The sequence below is a fragment of the Gymnoscopelus microlampas genome (assembly GCF_963454915.1).
Source record: "Gymnoscopelus microlampas genome assembly, chromosome: 20".
NCBI lineage: Eukaryota > Metazoa > Chordata > Actinopteri > Myctophiformes > Myctophidae > Gymnoscopelus > Gymnoscopelus microlampas.
Window position 1 is genome coordinate 37,865,946 of NC_139957.1, and position 22,091 is coordinate 37,888,036.

Genomic DNA, 22,091 nt, shown 5'->3' on the forward strand with positions numbered 1-22,091 from the left:
AACATACATTAACCACTTTAGCCCTATGGTTACCTATTTGAAAATAGCAGATCTACAAGCTCTTGTAGATCTGCTATCTTCAAACATTTTAGTACTTTTACTTTTGATAAGTACATTTTGCATACCAACACTTTTGTACATTTACTCAAGTAAATTTTGAATTCCGGACTTTTACTTGTAACACTTCTACCTTGCAGTATTGATACTTTTACTCAAGTAAAACATTTGAGTACTTTTTCCACCACTGCAACCATCCTTCGACCCAACTTGGGGGGTTGGGGGGTGTGGGGGGGTACTCCCACTGCCTCAGTGACCCCGAACTGCAATGAACCTACATGACCCCTTGAATCCTCACTGCTGTCAGCAGCTGTCCTCAAGTTGACCCTGTTACAGGTGACTGACAGGTGACTGAGGAACTGGATTAACATTAGAGCCAATTAATGCAAGGTGTACAAGACTCATTAAAGTAGTACAGCCCTTTTTTTTGGGGTGGGGTGGGGGCATAAACTAAATGGAGAGTGAGATACAGACAGAAGAAATCCATTATTCTTGTCCAGCACAACATGGACATGAAATAGTTTGGACTGTTGAGCCATCTACTGTCTGAAGAGGAGAACTGCACAACACAACGCCCCTCACTCACTCACACAACAGCATTGTGAAATGGTTTGTTTGTAAGCATGTGGCGACCCCCGCTGGCTGTACCTGGTCGTCGCTGGTGAAGCCCTTGTGCATGATGTGGTAGAGGTGCACCAGGAAGTCACTGTTGGGCACCACGTCCTGCGGCTTGGTCATCATCTCACACAGGAGCTTGTAGGCCTGCAGCTTCCCCGCCTTGTACTCTGCCGGCAGCATGGTGGCCTGTGTGTGGACACACGGTTATAAACATGCATGTTAGCACCATCGTGGTGTCCGGGTCGGTAGCTCAGTCGGTAGAGCACTCGCTGTATGGGGTCATGGGTTCGATCCCGGGCACCGCCCATCTCAGCGAGTGAGTAGCATGGCTTGAGTGCGGTAAGTACTGGGAACTGATTGTAGGTTATGCGCTCCACCTCAGCAATTCATCTCCAAGAGGTCTAGCGCATTGTGAAACGACACTAAAATGTTAGGAGGACTAGTGGAGAGAAGAGATCCAGTAGAACTAAGACAAGTCGTTTTATGCATGGTTAAACGCAGGTGTCACGTTCGGACCAGAGCACGTGAGCGGAGCGGGTGGAAATGCCGCTCGGCGCTCCAGGGGGCTGGTTTCACGCTCGCTATTCGCTCACGTTGATTCCCCCCGCGCTCCGCTCCCCGTTGCTCCGTCGCTCACGTTGATTTGCGCACCTCTCGCTCCATGCTCCGCTCAAACCGGGTCGCTCAACAGTAAAAAGAAGAAAAGAAAAAGAAAGTAGAAATTCTAATGAAATCTCGGTGCGCTGTGCACTGCTGGATGTCTGTGTGTCTCTGAGTCTGTGCGACCGGGCATGCTCAAACATTCGGTGCGCGGCCCCCGCGAGGGCGGCTTGGAGCGGCAGGCGGTCCTCGCTCTGAGTAGCGCTCCAACCTTTTTATAAACCAGCTCCGCGCTCACGTCAAAATCGCGTCGCTCCGCTCACATGCTCTGGTTCGGACGCAGCGCGGCGCTTTGTGACCTTGTAGATCTGCTAAGTATAAATAAGGCAATACGACGCCATCACGGCTTGCTAAGATACAGTTTAGTAGACTAAATTAACTGTAGATTTAGTTGACTAAAATGGTATGATATTTACTCAACTAAAAACTAGACACTAAAGAGACACTAAAACATTACAGATGACTAAAAGGAATTGTATTCAAAAGACTATGAAACTAAATCAAAATTTGCTGTCAAAATGAACACTGGTCGGTAGGACAAAACAACCTGACATTACCTTGAAGATCCAGGAGGCCAGCATGCGTAGAGGGGGGATGAAGGTGGGGCGGGGCGGGGACGACTGGTTGTCCACGCTGATGCCCAGGTTGTCCCGGATCTGAAACGTCAAAACAATGAGCAAACCATGCTTTATGAGTTCAAGCATCAGTGGCATGGGACCTTTACTGCAGTGGTTCTCAAACTTTTTCATGTCAAGGACCCCCCAAATGGACACTTATTAGCCCGCGGACCCCCATTTGAAAAGATACATTTTAAGGACCCCCAGTTTGACATGCATTAGGGCTACGGACCCCCATTTAATGGCATTTCTATCTCTGGGACCCCAATTCATGTTGTAAAATCAATGTTAACTTAACTCTGAGAGTGTACAAATGGAACCAAATGGACCCGTTAGGGTCCATTTGGTTCCATTTGTACACTCTCAGAACCAATGCTTTGTACACTCTCAGAACCAATGCTTTACTGTACCAAGGTTATTATAGTTAACTGAATCTAACAAAATAACGAAAGAAAAAAAGGGGGCAAAAGTAGTTAACTGAAAAAAAGAACAAGAACTAGGCTTTATAAAAAATAAAAAAAAAGTATAACAAAATACACTACAATCACAGAGAAAATGTCCTCAGTTTTTGTCTTTGTCCAATTATTGCATATAAGCCTAGTATTATGAGTGGATAATGGAATCAGAGTCACAGCGTATAAAATAAAAACGTCTTGTTGCCTCGTTACCTTAGCCAGCTTGTGCCAGAGCTCATACAGGTAGGAGAAGACCTTGGCATGGATCCTGGGGCACCGGATGCTGTTGACATCCCCCAGAATGCCCAGGATCCTCCGCCACAGAACGAACGCCGAGTCGGCGTGCCAACCCGTCAGGCTCCCGCCCGCGATGATGCTGATGTCATCGGCCAGACACTCGCTGCTGTCTGCATGGTCCGAGAGAGAGAGAGATAGAGAGATAGAGAGAGGGGGTAAAATGAATGGGTTAATAAACATATACTGTAGCTCGCTGGTATCTAATACAAAGTCCTTCCCGAAAAATCAAGGGCATCGATCTTGGATAAAAAATGGGATTCAATCAACAAGTGGTGAACACTTTTCAACAATTTTCAGCTTGGGTTGAATAGCATTTGATTGGCTTAGAGAAGAACATTTTCTTAAGTTATCTCACAAAACAGCACTAATGAAATAACCGGGATTATTTCATTAGTTAAATCGATTGAATCCTCAAGCCGCAGCACAAATAAATACAAAAAAAATATATTCCCAGGACCCGTTTCACCAGAAGCATTCGACAAGAACGTTTTGTCAAAAAAAACCTTGTGGGCAACAGGGTTTAGGTGACATCATGCACTGCAGAAGAAGATGGACGTGGAATAAGTGGACGTTAGTGATGAACTGCATGAGCACAGTGCCAAGTAGAGGACAAAGGAAGGCAGTGTCTAGAAGCAGGTAAGACCCCAGTGAAAGAGATAGTCAGGATAAGTCCATCGTTGTACGCTGTGTAGCAGATCTGAGGCACTTATTCAATAGAGCACCAAAGTCTGACATCATTTACGCATCCTACCTGGGTCGTTTTTTTTTTTTCGCCATGCAGAATTCCCATAGACGTGTTTAATATCGCGTAAAATAAGAGCTGTGTTCCAAAAATAAACAAATAATCCCGGCGGTTTGACTCATACAGTATGGATATGAAACATCAACTGACGATGAGAAAACGCTAATGTTACTGCCGCCGAATTAGTTACATTTTCGCCAGAAACAGACTGTATCAAAAATGAGTGACTGACTATCGTAAACGATATAGTCACCTCCCTGACAATTTGTTTATTTTTGGACCACAATTATTCAATATGAGACGATTCTAAGATGACCCAATGTTATTCTCCATAGAGAAATTACTTCTACGACCCAGGGAATGAACGAGTGACATCAGGACTTCGGTACTCTATAGTATGTACACTTTTGTGTTATTGTTGCTCTGGAGCAGAAAGACAAAACAGTAGACACAGCTCTGCTGAAAAGAAGGAATGAACCAAATGATGGGAGACGTGTAATAGAAAGGAAAGGTTAGTACAAATGAAACGGTGACCTCACTGATTCTTTTTGTTTTTAATGCACTCTGTGTAGCATGACTCAGCTTCAAAGGGACACTGGATGCTGTCACGCATGTCTGACAGCATCGTCTGACGTGTTTCACATAAATCAAGGCGTACATTCCGTAAGCCCGATGACTCAAAACAACGCTGATGACGTCATGGTTTCATGATGTCAACATTTTGCAGAGAAACGTGGGGCATTTGTCCCACACTATAAATCTCTTCACATCAGAACAAATGGTATGGTTAGGTTCAAAATTAGTGAAGTTTCCCTTTTTCAGGCTGAATAACAGGAATGTTAAGATTAAGCACTTGAACCCTATATACTCAGTTGACCAGGGTCAACAAAGTATATGACGACCTGTATCAGACCTGATGAAGACCCTTTATTAATACAAAGTATATGACGACCTGTATCAGACCTGATGAAGACCCTTTATTAATACAAAGTATATGACGACCTGTATCAGACCTGATGAAGACCCTTTATTAATACAAAGTATATGACAACCTGTATCAGACCTGATGAAGACCCTTTGTGGTCGAAACGTTGTGCTAACTTATTAATACATTTTCTACTGGGAGCTACCAGTGTGCTTTTTCTCAACAAAGTATATGACATGGGCTCCATACTAGGTCTGTTTCCTTTTCCCTCTACCCGTGTGCCACCTCACCATTTATGCCTAAACTTCTTAGGTATTCTTTACTATTTTGAAAAACATTTTAAAATTATGAAAATAGCCGATCTACATCGACACGTTGTGAGCCTGTAGATCGGCTATTTGAATTATCTTTTTTGTTTTTAAAAATAGTAAAAAAAAAATGCCTAAGATATGGGCCATAATCTCTTCGCTGGAAATAGCCGATCTACAAGCACACAGGTGTGAGCCTGTGAGCTTTCAGATGTGCTATGTGTGCTGAATATATCCACCAGAATATAGACACTAGGGTTCATGCTGTTAAGAACAGTGTGTACAGTAGATTAGAGTTCTCAAATTCTGCCCGAACCCGACCCTACCCGACGTTTACGGCCAGGCCGGGCCGAAAATGTATACTAATTAGTCGGGGAGGACATTAAGCACACAATGATTTGGGCTTTCGGGGTTTCAGGCCTAAGATTATGGTAATTGTTCGGTTAGGGCCGGGCCTTAATTTTCAGGCCTCTACAGCATAGATAAGAGGAGGATAGAGTATAGTCTAGCATGTAGGGAGAGGTCTCGGCTAGGCTACAATACCCAGGTGGTTAGAACAGTGTATACAGCAGATAAGAGAGGAGGATAGCATATAATGTAGGGAGAGGTCTCAGATAATAGGACTACAATACCCGGGTGGTTAGAACAGTGTATACAGTAGATAAGAGAGAGGAGGATAGCATATATCATGTAGGGAGAAGTCTCGGCTAATAGGACTACAATACCCAGGTGGTTAGAACAGCGTGTAGAGTGGATAAGAGGAGGATAGTATATAGCATGTAGGGAGAAGTCTCGGCTATAGGACTACAATACCCAGGTGGTTGGGGGGCATGTGTAACACAGACTGCTGCACATTGGTGTCGTCCAGCGGGCAGTCGGTGGGCACCAGCAGAGCCGGGGAGGCGGGGGGGTTCTGGGGGTACAGGTGGAGGGATGGGGGTGGTGCGGAGAGGGCATGGAGAACATACTGAGGAGGAGGACCTAAAAACAAAATGAGGGGAGGGGTAGGGGGGGGGGTACAAGTACAGGGGTAGAGGAGGGAGGATGAAACACACAGGAGTTATGGGGTGACATTACTGTACATGTAAGGGGGAGGGGAGGGGTCACTGGGGGTTATAGCAGCCTCTCCGTCAGGGTTTGTAATACTGCCACTCCTCCTTTTGAAAAAACAGTTTAATTTAATATGTTCCGCTATTCAAAAGATAGCAGATCTACAAGCTCATAGCAGAGCTTGTAGATCTGCCATTTTTGAAGAAAAAAAAACCTTGAAAATGTGTTGCAAATCTTTGAATATATATATATATACATTTTTAACTCAAATATTTGCTTCTGGGTGTCCCTGGAATAAAATATTTTGAGATGAGAAGGGGGGGTCCGCGGACAAATACATATAATTTTGGGGGTCCAAAGGTTGAGAACCACTGATATTATAGCGACATACGTTTTTTCAAAAGAATTTAGAAGATATTTGTTGAATCCCCAGATTCGGAGTTAATGTTCGCTTTAAAAAAACATATGTATTCAAAGATTTGCACAAATTTTCACAATAAAAAAAAACAAATGGCAGATCTACAAGCTCATACCGCGCTACAAGCTTATAGATCAGCCATTTTTTTTTTTTAATAGTAGCTAAAAATCTAAAATCACACAGTATGTGTTCCTGGATTGAATGGGTTAAAACACTGTACATCTCTGGGAGCATACATACATAGCTTAGTTAGCATAGCACACAGCTCATAACAGTCTGGGTGTCATGGCTGAACACAGGGACGTTATTATGACATAATGTGAAGGTTGTTACTGGTTTAGGGGAACGAACTCTCCCCAAAAGTTAACTTACTGTACTAACAAGCACATTGGGGGGGGGGTAAATGTGATACAAAACTGTCACGTTCGACACATGTAGATAGTGTAGCTACCTACAATATCAAAAAAACGTATATTTTCCATCGTGTTTCTGTTTACCATCGTGGCAGTTTGAACTACACAATTTTCATTGGGGAATTTACTAATTCAATCTGCGCTTTTGCCACGCTCTGATGGCTCAGCACTTTATGATTCCAGAGCAGAGCTTCAGAATGCATTTATGAATACACACACATCATTTTCTTCACTCATTCCTACCATAATTTTGTCATTTAACAGATCGGGTGCCGATCACGGTCTGAACCGTGTGTTTACATAGTAGCGCTCAGGTGCCGTTTTTTTTTCTTTTCGTTTTTCTCCGCACGGGCGGGGCTAGAGCAGCCCTGGGAGTACCCATTGTGATCCTAAGAAGGATAGGCCAAATGGATCACCGGAAACAAAAAAATGGCTTCCATCCGCTTCCTGTCTATTTCCTTCTTTAAAACGCCTATATCTCCGAATCCGTTTCCCGTGGTGAAAACCGGTCATGCGCGATGCGCGACCCCCCCCCCGTTGTAACTCACAAGTGAAATGTTATGGTTCCAGGCTGTAGCCAGGGTCATCGCTCAACATGAATGGATGCTTTTTTTTACGTGGATTTGCTCGTCGCGGAGTCTACAGATTTAAACAGTAAAGCACAGTCAATGGGGAGAATGCTGGCACCCAACGTAAGTTGTTATGAAAAAATGCTGGCACCCGATGTGTTAACATATTACCGTTATTATTTTCTGTAAAACGCATGTTCTGTAAATCCTTTAACACGGTGGGTTCTGAACCCATTGCCGTACCTGCCAGAGCCTCGTTGTGGCTGAGCAGCAGGTTCCTGTGGTTCTGGGGGTCGGAGGTCACGTCCATGTGGGCCGACTGGGTGGACTGGGTGTCGGCCTCCTCGTCGAAGGCTTGCCAGGGCTGCCAGGGTCCCTCAGTGTCGTTGAGGTAGCCGTTGGACGTGTCACTGCTCACGCTCTCACCTGGACGAGGATGGGGTGGAAGTACACACATCAATACTATAAGTCAATTCAATTCAAAGGAGCTTAACTCTTTGACTGCCATCGACACGTTTTCGAGTCAATTGCTACTTAATCCATCCGTGCCATTGACTCAAAAACGCGTCGATTAGCTTTTTCATTGTTTAATCAGCGATCGCGCTGTTCTCTGTAACTTCCATCATCAGGTTCCCTTTGCACTCACTCACCCGGATGCAGAATTAGCGGGTTCCGTTTCCGATTCTCGGTTTTATCTTGAAAAATTCAATTTTTAGGCCAAAATAGGGCAAAATCAGTTACCCCACACGGTATAAAAAACGAACAGAGAGCTCCGGTTATATTTTCTTTTCTCTGGACGACGAGCAGTTATCGTCGTTGTGTTTACCAACGATCTGAAACCCAATCATAAGCTAAGCTAAGCTAAGATGGCCAGCAGGGAGGGCCGTGAAATACAACTACAGCCAACGGATATGACGTCTACAGCCCGTTTGGGAGGGGGAGAGAGAGAGAAGGGAGAGAGAAAAAACACGGCCAGACAAACGATTATAATGGATATAACAATTCTGTGACCGGTTGAAAAGGTTATAAAACATGGAAATCGCTGACACTCAAAGAGTTCATTGACATTAGAAAACATACGTTTGCAAAAGCAAGTGTCAAAATATAATAAAAACTGTTGAAAATGGGGAAAGTACAGTTGGAGGGGGTACATTGTGTAAACAGAGCTATGTCACACTGCGTCGTTACATACATGTTATATGTACAGGGTATAAAGCTTTTTCAGACAAATAGCAGCAATCTTTTGCAGTGACTTTGGAACAAATAGCAGCATGTTTTCTCTAAACTATTTAAATAGTTCAGTCAGTGGTTCTCTTCTCAAACTATTTCATTAATTTCCAAAATTGACATATATATTGTTATAGTGAAACGTTTAATTTGCTTAAATTTCACAGAAGATGCAGATCAAGTGAATACTGAAAAATAAATGCATATTAAGTTTACTTTTCTCTCTGAGCTTGGGCCTTGCGTTGGTGGTGGCGTTCCCTTCAGCGCTGTTGCCGTCCAGCTCAGCTGGACTGCAGCTCCGCCTGACGAGGATCTAGGAGTAAAGAAATCACCAAGTTAAGACCGGGCACTGCCGAGGGACAGTCTCCCGTTGACAAACTCGTTTCTCTGAGAGGAACCGTAAAGGCCGATGCATACTACACTTTTATATAGGTATGGAGGCCGAAATTACAGCCGAAATTAGGACGGGTACCGGCCACCCGAAACCTCTGAATGACGTCATATTGTAGTCTGGACCAAGCCGGACCAAAATTATTTGGGCTCTAAAAGTGTGGTATGCATGGGCCTTAACGCTCTATGAGGTGACACGTTATGGGGACTCTCACCGCTGGTGGCTCGCTGTTCTCAGTCTCTCTCCTGCCCTCTGACGTCCTGCTGTCAGAACCACAGGAGGTGGGCGAGCACTCCCTCTTCTGGGCTGGAGGACAAGACGCAGGCGGTTAGTCATGATGTCGACTCACCAATAGTGATGTACAACAAAAAAAATCCTCTTTCGTCATTGGACTGAACTACGTGAGGAGGGGTTACCTGGGAAGGTGTCTGCCAGCTGTTGGGTGATGTCAGAGGTGCTGCTGCTACGTGGCAGGGGGCTGTCAGCACCTCCCAGATCATCCTCACCACCACACTCTGATAGCTGGCACTCCTCCACGTCTGGAGGAGAGGAGAGGAGAGGGGAGTTAGAACAACATCATGAGGTGCTCAGGACCATTGTTGATTTTGACAGCAAATTTTGATCTAGTTTTAGTCAGAGTCTTTTGAATAAAATTCCATTTAGTTTTAGTCATACTCTAGTCATCTGAAATGTTTTAGTCTTTGACTAGTTTTAGTCGACAAAATATCATATTATAGTCGACTAAATCTACAGTTGATTTAGTCGACTAAAATGCATTTTGGCGGTGCCTTGATGGTGTCGTAATGGCTGATTTGACACTTGGTTGCATGCTGAAAATAGCCGATCTACAAGCTCACAACGCGTCGCAGCACGACGTGCTTGTAGATCTGCTATTTTCAGAGCGCAACACCCGAGCGCAACCAAACATAAAATGACTTGTCTTTTAGTTCTACTGGATCTCTTCTCCACTAGTCCCTCTCTAACATTTTAGTCTAGTTTTTATTTGTTGACGAAATTGTCAATATATTTAGTCTAGTTTTAGTCATCGTAGCTTAGTTCTTATTTAGTTTTTGTCAGTGAAAAAAGGTAATGGACGATCATTTTCGTCATTTTTTTTTTTTGTCGACTAAATCAACACTGCTCAGCACCTCAATCTTCCATTCTCACATCATCGCTCAAATCACCGCATCATCAAGACACTCACAACAGTTACTTTACAATTCACATTCTACATTTGTTACGGTGACGTTACATAATGACAATTTGAGTACATATGACATGAACCCGTGGTTCTCAAAGTGGGAATCCAGGGACCCTGCAGGGTTCCTTGAAATTAAAACGTTTGAGAACCACAGACATGAACTATGACACAACATGGGCACATGCAAGGAACAACAGACTGCATTCTTCAAGGTTTCCAAGGCATTCGTGAGGATTCAGTTTCAGCTGATGGCTGCTCAGACGGTCATGAGGAGCGCTCCGGGGGGCGCAGGGGGGCTGTTAGGGGTTAAGTGCCTTGCTCAGGGACCAGGGGGGGACCAGTGACCTCCTGAATACCAGACAGCCTTTATACCCACTAAGCTATGGCCGCCCGTACTGTACTGTACTGTAGGTACTAGTGATGACTCGCGGGACGACCCGTAGCCCGCAGGTCCTGCGGGTTGAGCCGCGGGGCGGGCGGACGGGTTATAGATTACGACGCAATTATCGCGGGGCCGGTGGAGCGGGTCAACCCAAAAAGAACCCACCAAAACACACCTTCTCTCTCTCCCTCCATCTGTCCCCCTCTCCCTCTATCTCTCTGGAAAGCAATTGAATGGACTTGCTTGTGAGGTTTATTTTTTGATGGTTGCGGGACGGGCTGGGTCGTCAACTCATATTCATTTTTGCGGAACGGGTTGGGGCGGGTTGGGGGGGTTGTGAAAAAACCTGACCCACGCATCACTAGTAGGTACAGTACAGGTTTCTGGAGGCATCGAGGTCTCTGCTCTGATGACGTTTGACAGCAACCATTGAAACCACAACAACAAACAGACAGACTGAGAGGTTAACAGACAGAGTGGTAGCAGATCAGAGGGGTAACAGACAGATTGGTAGCAGATAAGAGGGGTAACAGACAGAGGGGTAACAGACAGATTGGTAGCAGATAAGAGGGGTAACAGACAGAGGGGTAACAGACAGATTGGTAGCAGATAAGAGGGGTAACAGACAGAGGGGTAACAGACAGAGGGGTAACAGACAGAGGGGTAACAGACAGAGGGGTAGCAGATAAGAGGGGTAACAGACAGAGGGGTAACAGACAGATGGCTAGGACAGGATAGAGGGTTCACAAACACACACACAGCCAGCCACATGCAGCCCCTTGAGCTTCATTTATATGCCATCGCATGATATACTTCCCGTAGAACCATGGCGTTGCTTGCACCAAAAGATTAGTAATGTGTTTTGGCAAGCGACGCCGTCCGTGGTTCTACGGGGAGAATATGAATCAGGCTTCAGAACGCACTTTACCTGAGAGTCTGTGAGCAGAACAAGCAGAGTTACCGCCAGAGATACCAGGCAAGAAAGAGCTCACAGTGTGAAGCAGCATAGGAACGCTTTTAGTAGCGGGCAACTCGTAAAGATGGACACAGTTGCTGATGGACTGGCTTCGCTTAGCTTCCATCAGGAAGAGAGAGAGAGAGAGAGAGAGAGTCAGAGAGAGAGAGAGAGAGAGAGAGAGAGAGAAGGGGGGAAAGGAAGAGGAAGAAAAGAGAAGGAACAAAGCAAAGGAAAGCAGAGAGTATTCAATGACAGCGTACTACAGAATGGTAAAGGAAACTATAGCAATAACTAACACACCACATTAACTGTGCTGTGAAACAAGAACAAAACAAAAACAGAAGAAAGAAAAAACGAAAACACAAGTTCGATTCAATAATTAGAAACTTTTTTTTCTTCCCCCACCGAACTCAGTTGATAATCTATCCTTGTAAAAAAAAAAAGAAATTCTTTCACAACTTGCCTCATTGCGATAAGTTGTGAGCAACACTGTTTTGTTTTTTTCTTGTACCTTAAGTAACGTCCATAGCATATCATGTTAAGTATACCGTATAGATCTGCTGCTATGCTCACGCACCTTTGTCTTACCTCAGGTACTTACCGCACCGGATAGATATACGGTACTATGTGTAAATATGTCCATAATTTGTTTGTTTTTATTGATATCTCTCCCTCTCTTCCCCTTGCCCCCCCCCCTCTTACAAACAAACAAAATGATGGAGCTTGCACAAAAACAAATTTCACCCACTGTTTTACAGCTGTAAACCTGTGCTGTGACGATGTTGAAGTTGAATCTGATTCCGTCATAAAGTGTAAAACAGGCGCTTTAGGTTGTGACAACAACTAAACAAATGAACCCACATTAACACATTATAGATTAATTACATTAGTGCTGCACTGAATTTACTTTTTCATTAGCTCTTTTCCTGCCCCAGTAAACATTTAATTTCACTAAGTTAAAAGGTTCATAATTGTCTGTTTGTTTGTTAATTATTTTCCAAAACGGGATCGAAAATAAACCAAATAAATGAATGAACACAAATTGTTCAGCACCAAAAGTAACGTTCACTCAAATAAAAAGACATTCTGTACCAGTCAAAAACTGAACATACATACAGTATGCAAATGTAAATTAACCTCAAATGCAATTCCACAGAGTAAAGAAAATGGAAAAAAGAAAAATCCAAAGTGAAGTTACTGAGACAGGAAATTAATCATCTAAGAAGTGAGAATACATTAACAGCCACGCACTCGTTTCAATTTGTCACTCGAGGGCTCTTAACCTCAACAAAGCAACCTCGAACCGCCACAATTGGTACATCATAAAAAGCCCCTGTTTTTCATTAAATCTTCAAAAACAAAAAAAAACACAAACAAATAAGAAATAATGAGTGACACTCTGCATTTTTAAGACACTTAATTAATGCGGGGGGGATTGCTTTTGTTTCTAAGACTTTAGTTTAATTAGTTCTCTGGCGCCTGGGCTAGACCAGGATACAGAGTGGATTTGTCTCTCAAGCGAGGGATTATGCCCCAATTTCGTGCCTTATTATAACCGATCTACAAGCCCACAACGTGTGGAAGTGTGACGCATTGTGAGTTTGTAGAGATTTTGGTATACAAAATACGTTTTTCTGATGTTTATAATAACATAAGAATTCGGACAAGTGGTTACTTTTAGTACCAACTATAGCTGAACGCCAGAAAATATGTATTCCGAGGCTACTTTGGCTCATCAGGACAAAATCCTCTCAGAACATTATTAAGATGTATTTGCATACATGAGCACGGCCACGTTTTGACAATTTCCAGTGCAGAGGCATTGTCATTATGCGTGGATGACACTTGAGGCCTAAACGTGAGCAATGAAAGGGAAGGACTCCATAGCTTAATTCATACACCATCGCACAGGGGGTGTGTGATGCATTGTTAGCTTGTAGATCTATTCTTTTTAGGTGAGCGACACAATCGTACTATGAGCACAAATTAGGCTTCTGTGTGTGTGTGTGTGTGTGTGCGTGTGCGTGTGCGTGTGTGTGTGTGTGTGTGTTGAACTTTAATTGCGTCTTCCTCCAGAGGGAGATAAGATCAGCGTCGCCACACTTGCTACAGTTACCCCGTTTTATATGCATATTAATAAGCATTAATTACACCCTTAACCCATTGAGACCTGAAGCCGATTCTACATGTCTCCTAAATCTCAACAGTTTTCTGAAAAACGTATGTTTCTATATCAGTGGTGCTCAATCTTTTTCATGTCAAGGACCCCCAAAATTATATGTATTTGGCCGCGGACCCCCATCAAAATATTTTGTTCCAGGGACCCCCCAGAAGCAAAGATTTGAGTTAAAAATGTTCGATTTAAAAATATATATATTCAAAGATTTGCAAACATTTTCACGATTTTTCAAAAATAGCAGATCTACAAGCTCATAGCGCGGCACTCGGTGCCGCGCTATGAGCTTGTATATCTGCTATTTTTGAATAGCCCAAAGTGTAAAATAATGCTTTTTAGATCAAATCTAAAAATGACACAGTTCCAGGTCTTAATGGGTTAATGAAACTATGAAAACACCACTATGCAATTGATGTGCGGGGTCTACTGTCGAGGAGCGGGCGAAGAGGTATACAGTGGGCCGGGGGGGGGGGGGGGGGGGGGGGGGGGGGGGCGTTTGAAGATCAATGTGAGAGAAATCCAATTAGGAGGAGGAGAAAGGGAACGAGGGAACTTGAGATGCGAACTGTTTCATGTTTTGGCTCATGTCTGTCTGCTCACAGTGTAAATATAAACAAACAGAACACTATAAACACTATAAAAAAAGACACACACTTCCTCCTGCATCTGCTTTGAGCTCTCGGCCCCGCGTGGAGACGGACAGGACTTTAGGGACGTTAACAGCAGAGCTGGACGGACAGAAGACCAAAACCGTGTGGGTCTTTTGTCTTGGGATTTTCTCTATTAAGATTGCTTTGGCTATTCAAAAAAATAGCAGATATACAATGAGCTTGTAGATCTGCAATTTTTTGAAAAATCCTGGAAAACGTGTGCAAATCTTTGAATATATATATATTTTTTAAAGCGAACATTTTTAACTCAAATCTTTGCTTCTGGGGGTCCCTGGAACTAAATATTTTGAGATGGGGGGGGGGGGTCCACGGCCAAATACATATCATTTTGGGGGTCCTTGACATGAAAAAGTTTGAGAACCACTGATATTACAGCAACAGAAAACTGTTAGGATTTAGAAGACATTTGTAGAATCCCCCAGAAGCAAAGATTTGAGTTGCAAATGCATTATTTTTTGGGACCCCCTGGTGGTCCCGCAGACCAGACTTTGAGAACCCAGTGCGGGGGGGTACATGAAAAAACACCCGAGTAACAAACAGCCTTTTACACAAACGTCTTTCAACAAGTATGACACGTTGCTGGCGTTATCTCGCCCAGCGCTGCATTCATTCATCAGTGCGAAACGACGTCAAAATGTTTTCAGTGGCACTTTGTGTGGAGCTTACATTACTGATAACATTATCTGTCGGGTGGCGGCCTGGCGTCAGCCTGCCACCCACTGTGTTGGGCCCGATACTGTATTGATTGCATATGAAAGCCTTCCAGACAGGTCTGTGTGTGTGTGTGTGTGTGTGTGTACGTTAGCTCCAGGTGCCTCTGAAAGGCTCCGGCGCGGCCAGACAAAAGAGGGCCAGCAGATGGCCTCCATTGTTCCTCTATAACATGTCACCGGCCAATGTCAACATGTTTCCCCCTGTCAGGCACACACGTACGTGTACACACACCCACACACGCACACTTCCCCTTCAGTGTGTGTCAGAAAGACGGCTTTTTAGACGCGCGTCGTCGTCGTCATCGTGCGGTTCAATTCAGACAACGACAGACGCCTCTTATCTGATGAGGCGGTGGCAGGCTAATTATAAAGTTGAGCGATTGGGGGGGGGGGGGGGGGAAGTAGCACTAAGTAGCGGCGGTTGTCTTCCTTGTCCTAAACATAATCTATGGGCAGAATGTTAATAGAGAAAATCCCAAGACAAAGACAGGAGAGCAACACGGTTTTGGTCTCCTGTCCGTCCAGCTCTGCTGTTAACTCGTTAAGACTGGGAACACATCTGTGTCATTTTAAGATTTCTTTGGCTATTCAAAAATAGCAGATCTACAAGCTCATAGCGCGGCACCGAGTGCCGCGCTATGAGCTAGTAGCTCTGCTATTTTTTGAAACATTGTGAAAATGTGAGCAATTCTTTGGATATATATTTTTTAAAGCGAACATTTTGTAACTTAAATCTTTGCTTCGGGGTCCGTGGAACAACATATTTTGAGATAGGGGTGGTCCGCGGACAAATGCATATCATTTTGAGGGTCATTTTGAGGGTCCTAAGGGAAAAAAGTTTGAGAACCACTGATATTATAGCAACACGTTTTAAAAAAAAAAATCTTTAGGATCTAGAAGACATTTGTAGAATCCCAGAAGCAAAGATTTTAGTTACAAATGTTCGCTTAAAAAAAAAGGAAATATGTATTCAAAGATTTGCACACATTTTCAAGAAATCTGCTATTTTCAAAAAATAGCAGATCTACAAGCTCGAGCTTGTATATCTGCTACTTTTGAATAGCCAAAGACATCTTAAAATGACAGAGATGCATTAAAAAGGTTGTGAATCACTGATGTACCGTAATGCCTGACGGCCGAACCCCAGGGTCGGGTTTACTTTGCTTACCGGAGGCCTTTTGCCGCACGTTGTTGCGTGCCTTCTCCACGCCGGGGGCCCCTGACGTGGTGGCGGAGCGGAACCTCATGACGGGCTCCTGGACCCCCCCGGGGCCCCCACCCTGCTCCCCCCCCTGTGCCCCCTGCTGGTTCCTCCAGCTCAGCGAGAAGGAGCGAGCCACCGCCGCAGACTTCTGGGACTCGCTGATCACTCCTGAAAAAACACACAGAGGCCAACACAAAGCACAGAGGGCTGTCACCATTATGACATTTTTTACATGACCATTAATTGTCACACAAATAAATATTGCGATTAACGATTTCATTGAGTTTTTGTTGTTGAACACTGGAACATTATGAACTAGAAAATGTGCTCCTCGGAGCACAGGTCTCCGCCAGTAGTAAAAAGGGAAAGTAAAAAAAATAGTGTTGGGCATGTGCCGGCCTGCCCATTGACCATCAGGTCTAGAGAGGTCATGGGAGCCGTAGTGTGGCAGTTAGCAGGTACTCAAGTCCTCCTGAGGTGTCACCAAGCCCACACAGGGCAAATGGAGGCGGGTTAACACAAAGTAAAAAGGGAGTTTTCAAACTTATTTTATTTTTTGTTGTCATCATCATCATCATCATCATCATCATCGTGTTTTGTTTTGCTTGCGTTTTCGTGATGCTCTTTTTAGAAGGAGTCCATGGCCTTGAACTCGCTGAGAGCCTGAACGGGGGAGATGTGTTTCTTCTGGGAGCCTCGTCTGACACGTGTCTGACACTCCTCCGGTTCCTGATTAATCCTGTCTTACCTCACTTCGAAAGACATAAATAGTCTTTCGAAGTGACATCTATTTCATCGTGCGTCTCGCTAGCCAATCAAAGCACACCCTTTCAACATATTGTCACGTGTCACGTGAAGCTTGACCAATGTTAGCTTGGTGGACACACGGAAGGACGAGAACGAAAACATAGTCTCCTGGCGGAGACAATAAAAACTAGAAAATATTGTTCCTAAAGAAACAATGTGGGCTCGCTTCGAGCCAAACAATTGTAGTATAAAAAGTGGAAGAGTGTGTGGGGGTGGGACCTTTGGAGCTTGAAATGTACAAATGTTTTAGCACCAAAATATACTTTGAGTACAAAGTCACAGCTTTTAGATCTGGTATTTTTGAAAATGCATATATTGACATAATAGGTAGACCAGGTTAAAACATGAGGACACATCAGCTGCATAATTGCCGATACCGACGTCGTTCAAAAAGAACGTCCGATCTATCAACCAAACCAATATAATCGGTCAGGCTCTGAAAAGTGAGACACCAAAAACGAAACGTTTGACAGAGAACCCCTCTTCTCCTCCCTCTCACCGCGTCCTCTCTGCTTCTTCTCCTTCTGCTCGCTGAGCTTGTCCAGGGGCAGGCTGGTCATGTCCAGGCCGTAGACGGAGCGCGCCAGCACGGCCGTCAGCGAGTCCATGATGCCCGCCCACTCGGTCACCAGCTCCTCCCAGCTGGTCAGGGACGACAGCACCGCCAGCAGCTCGTCCCACAGCTCCCGGGAGATGAACACGCACAGGTTGGCGCGCACCCACGCCACGATGATGGTCTGGACACGAACACACACACACACACACACACACACACACACACACACACACACACACACACACACACACACACACACACACACACACACACACACACACACACACACACACACACACACACACACAGCCAAAACAACACCAACACCAGAACCACCACAAGAGAGAGAGGGGGGGAGAGAGAGGAGGAGGACGTTAGTCATACATGGGCAACCGGCAGTCCGGGGGCCACATGCGGCCCCCCACCTCACTTAATGCGGCCCGCAGGTTAATATCGGAATACTGATATATTATTGATTTCGGCTATTTCAGTTACAGTTGCAAACATGACCCGCATTAATTACTTCAGTCTATATTATAGTAGCTTATAAAAATGATATTGTCTTTATTATGTCCATGTCCAATGTATTTGTACTTAAAGGACGACTTCACCACTTTTCAACCTATCTTCATATAATAGGTCCTCACTAATGCTCATGATACAATGATACATTTTTTTTCTACTTGGTCTGTGTCTCATAGGAGGGCTGTGGACAGTCCAGAAACCTGTCTACCAGTGACATCATCGTTAGGCAGGATTCTTTTTCTCCAAAAATATTACAATTGTTTTATTCAGATTTTTATTAAGGCGAGAACAATGGGATTTATTATTGCATTGCAACTTTCCAGGAATACAAAGCAGAAACCCGTCTACCAGTGACATCATCGTTAGGCATGATTTTTCTTTCCAACAAGATTTCACATGACTTATTTAGATTTTTATTAACACGAGAACAATGGCTTCTTTTATTGCATTGCAACTTTCCAGGAATAGAAAGCCTGCAGTTTCTATTAGCTTGGATTCCCCATTGATGATGTCACTGGTAGACGAGACTCTAAACTGTCCACAGCCTCCTCTGAGACACAGACCGAGTAGAATTTTTTTTTACCATTTTATCATGAGTATTAGTGAGGACCAATTATATGAAGATATGTTGAAAATCGGTGAAGCCGTCCTTTAAGTTCAAAAAGTTAACATAAGTATAACTAAATGCATTTGAAATTAAATAAAAATGTTACTCTTCAGGATTCCAATAAAAAAAAATCAGCATTCCAATTCAAAAATAGCGGAACTAGAAGCTCAAAATTTACTTTTGTGTGACAGAGAATGGTCAAAGTACGGCATTCATTTATCAAAAAAGCTTACTGAGACAAACATACTGAGATAAGAGGTGTCTGTCCGACAGTATATGCAATGTGGCCCTCTGGAGTGAGTGTGGAAATATAGTGGCCCTCTCCATCATCAAAGTTGCATCACCCCTGACGTTAGTGGTGACACAACACTGGTTAATGTAATATCTATCCTGGACCCACATTTTGCTGGTTTGTGTGAATATGTGTGTCTATATGTGGAGCTGTACACAAATGCTATAGTTCAGGTAATTTTGGCAACAGTTCTAATCTAGGGCTGCAACTATCGTTGATTTTCTTAGTGATTATTCGATAACTTTTTCGATTAACCCATTGAGAACTGAAGCCGATTCTACATAAATCCTATGTAGAATCGCAACAGTTTTCTGAAAAACGTATGTTTCTATATCAGTGGTGCTCAATCTTTTTCATGTCAAGGACCCCCAAAATTATATATATTCAAAATATTTTGTTCCAGGGACCCCCAGAAGCAAAGATTTGAGTTAAAAATGTTCGCTTTAAAAATATATATATTCAGAAGATTTGCACACATTTTCACGATTTTTCAAAAATAGCAGATCTACAAGCTCATAATAGATCTGCTATTTTTGAATAGCCCAAAGTGTAAAATAATGCTTTTTAGCTCAAATCTAAAAATGACACAGTTCCAGGTCTTAATGGGTTAAATGGGTTGATTCTAGCTGGAGACATGCGTTGCAGTCGCCCCCCCACTTTCCTCTCTATTTAAAACTGTCCTTTCATAATAAAAGCAAAAACACTTAAACATTATTTTTTTCATAAAAGGAAAAGGAGTATTGCCTCTCAATGTGTTAGGGGTGACAGCTATTTAGTTCTGGGCATTTTCAGCACCCTCTGGTGGACAACACAGACACGTACAGTACAACACATGGAAAACTGACCCTGAAGAGAATGGACGCTAAACTCTCAGCAAAGGAGTCTTTTCTTTGGTTCTCCTGCGGTCTCTTCATGACCGCCTCAGTGATCCTCAGTAGCACTTGCAACAGCTGCTCCCTGTGTGTGACACACACACACACACACACACACACACACACACACACACACACACACACACACAGACCATGCACAATTCAGTTAAATTGAATAGAATTCAATACAATTCAAAGCTTTTTTTCTAGTATTGGACATATATTACAAACCTGGACATAAGAAGTGCTCTCTGCATTAACTATTAACCCATTGAGACCTGAAGCCGATTCTACATGTCTCCTAAATCCCAACGGTTTTCTGAAAAACGTATGTATTTGGCCGCGGACCCCCATCGAAATATTTTGTTCCAGGGACCCCCAGAAGCAAAGATTTGAGTTAAAAATGTTCGCTTTAAAAATATATATATATTGAAAGATTTGCACACATTTTCACGATTTTTCAAAAATAGCAGATCTACAAGCTCGTAGCGCGGCACTCGGTGCCGCACTATGAGCTTGTAGATCTGCTATTTTTGAATAGCCCAAAGTGTAAAATAATGCTTTTTAGCTCAAATCTAAAAATGACACAGTTCCAGGTCTTAATGGGTTAATTAACCTTTTATTACCAAAAAGAGAAAGAAAGAAAAGAAGAGAAAGCAACCGAGAAAATACCATTACGGCATCAAAATAATCAATAAAACTACTGACCCATATACAAGACCCATATGCCATCCCGGGACACATTACATTGAAAATATTGCATCATCACTGATAGTAATATGCTTTGGCTAAAAGGCGCGCATAAATGCACCCATTTACCATTTTGTATGTTCACCAGACCTCACACCAGGATTTCATTTTGCTTCATGGAATGCCTGACAGATAATCTGTTTTCTAGACAAACATGCCACTATTACCAATGCATACATTAACCCATTGAGACCTGAAGCTACAAATGTCTTCTAAATCCCAACAGTTTTCTGAAAAACCTATGTTTCTATATCAGTGGTTCTCAAACTTTTTCATGTCAAGGACCCCCAAAATGATGTGTATTTGGCCGCCCACCCATCTCAAAATATGTTGTTCCAGGGAACCCCAAAAGCAAAGATTTGAGTAAACATTTTTTTGCTTTAAAATAATATAAATATATTAATTTGCACACATTTTCTCGATTATTCAAAAATAGCAGATCTACAAGCTCGTAGCGCGGCACTCGGTGCCGCGCTATGAGCTTGTAGATCTGCTATTTTTGAATAGCCCAAGTGTAAAATAATGTTTTTTAGCTCAAATGAAAACGTGACACAGATGCGTTCCAGGTCTAATTGGGTTAACTGTGTTGTGCTGATAGTGTATTTGGATGATCATCTGGTCTCCCCCAGTGTCACGTTTTCACCTTTTCACCCGGTTTCCATTAGGACTGGTGTGTTTATATGCTGAAATGGGCCGGTATGTTCCTCTTGCGACTGATAGTTTGAGAAAACATAGGGCAGCTGCAGCCGTTTTGGGTCGTAGTAAAGTGGGTTTTTATATTGGATAGTAAATACGGTATGTTGCACATGTCCCCGTTTTCCACACAGAGAATGAATCCGGTTGTTGTCGTGAGAGAAGGGAGTCCAGGGCTGGACTGGGTGAAAAATTCGGCCCTGACATTTTGGCCCAGACCGGCCCACCACAACCGGCAAGCTGATAGTCTACCGCCCGCTCCGTCGAGGCACACACAAACAAACAAACAAGCCCTAATACCACCACTTCTACTGAAAAACATCCCTTCATGTTCTGGAGCCTTGAGTAAAGTAAATGATAACTACACAACCCATGAATATGATCGGTAGCCTACAGTACTCACAAACAAGCAGTGCTCTTATGGAGGATGCTGGCTAAAGCAGTGGTTTTCAAACCTTTTCATGTCAAGGGCCCCAAGGTCCTTACACACCGGGGGCGATTCATTCATGCGAATACTACGTTTTTTTTTAAAACCTTATAAAGTCAATGCAAGCTTCCACGGAGCGAAAAAGCGAAAAAGCAAAACGAAAAAGCGTATTTTATTTTTTCGGAACAAGTCTGAATTTTGCGTATATTCGCATAATGGCGGTGTGTAATGACCTTTAGGCCGCGGACCCCCATCTCCATCTCCCCATCAGGAAAAAAATTACCTGTCCATCCAATGAATGTATTCTATCGCTAGTTTGACCCCTTCAAATACTCTTTAATCTTAAAATGACCAATAACCGAAAATAGGCTATGTACAATTATTTAGTCACAAGCTCTTCTTGATACTTGTCAATGTTTAAATATTTATAAAACCCACAGACAGACTTAACCTCTTTCAACTTGGCCTATGTCATCATAGGTGAAGATTTAAAATACATTGTTATAACAT

The 22,091-nt window shown here is 43.4% G+C and overlaps 1 protein-coding gene across 4 annotated transcripts in view; it reads right to left on the reverse strand.

Moving 5' to 3' along the window:
* Positions 1-22,091, reverse strand: part of ralgapa2 (Ral GTPase activating protein catalytic subunit alpha 2) — a 252,180-nt gene that overhangs the window by 129,335 nt on the left and 100,754 nt on the right. For 3 of the 4 annotated variants that reach the window (XR_014599889.1, XM_084045658.1, XM_084045659.1), the window contains exons 14-24: positions 19,685-19,796; positions 17,359-17,596; positions 16,017-16,220; positions 9,164-9,286; positions 8,962-9,053; positions 8,573-8,669; positions 7,373-7,555; positions 5,493-5,660; positions 2,621-2,814; positions 1,893-1,991; positions 706-861 (exon numbers count right to left, since the gene is read on the reverse strand). Coding sequence is in view for 3 of the 4 variants with exons in the window: in XM_084045658.1 (XP_083901784.1) it covers positions 706-861; positions 1,893-1,991; positions 2,621-2,814; positions 5,493-5,660; positions 7,373-7,555; positions 8,573-8,669; positions 8,962-9,053; positions 9,164-9,286; positions 16,017-16,220; positions 17,359-17,596; positions 19,685-19,796 (1,666 nt within the window). In the remaining variant the exon portion in view is untranslated. The remainder of the gene's footprint in view (positions 1-705; positions 862-1,892; positions 1,992-2,620; positions 2,815-5,492; positions 5,661-7,372; positions 7,556-8,572; positions 8,670-8,961; positions 9,054-9,163; positions 9,287-16,016; positions 16,221-17,358; positions 17,597-19,684; positions 19,797-22,091) is intronic. The other variant, XM_084045660.1, reaches the window with a different exon arrangement.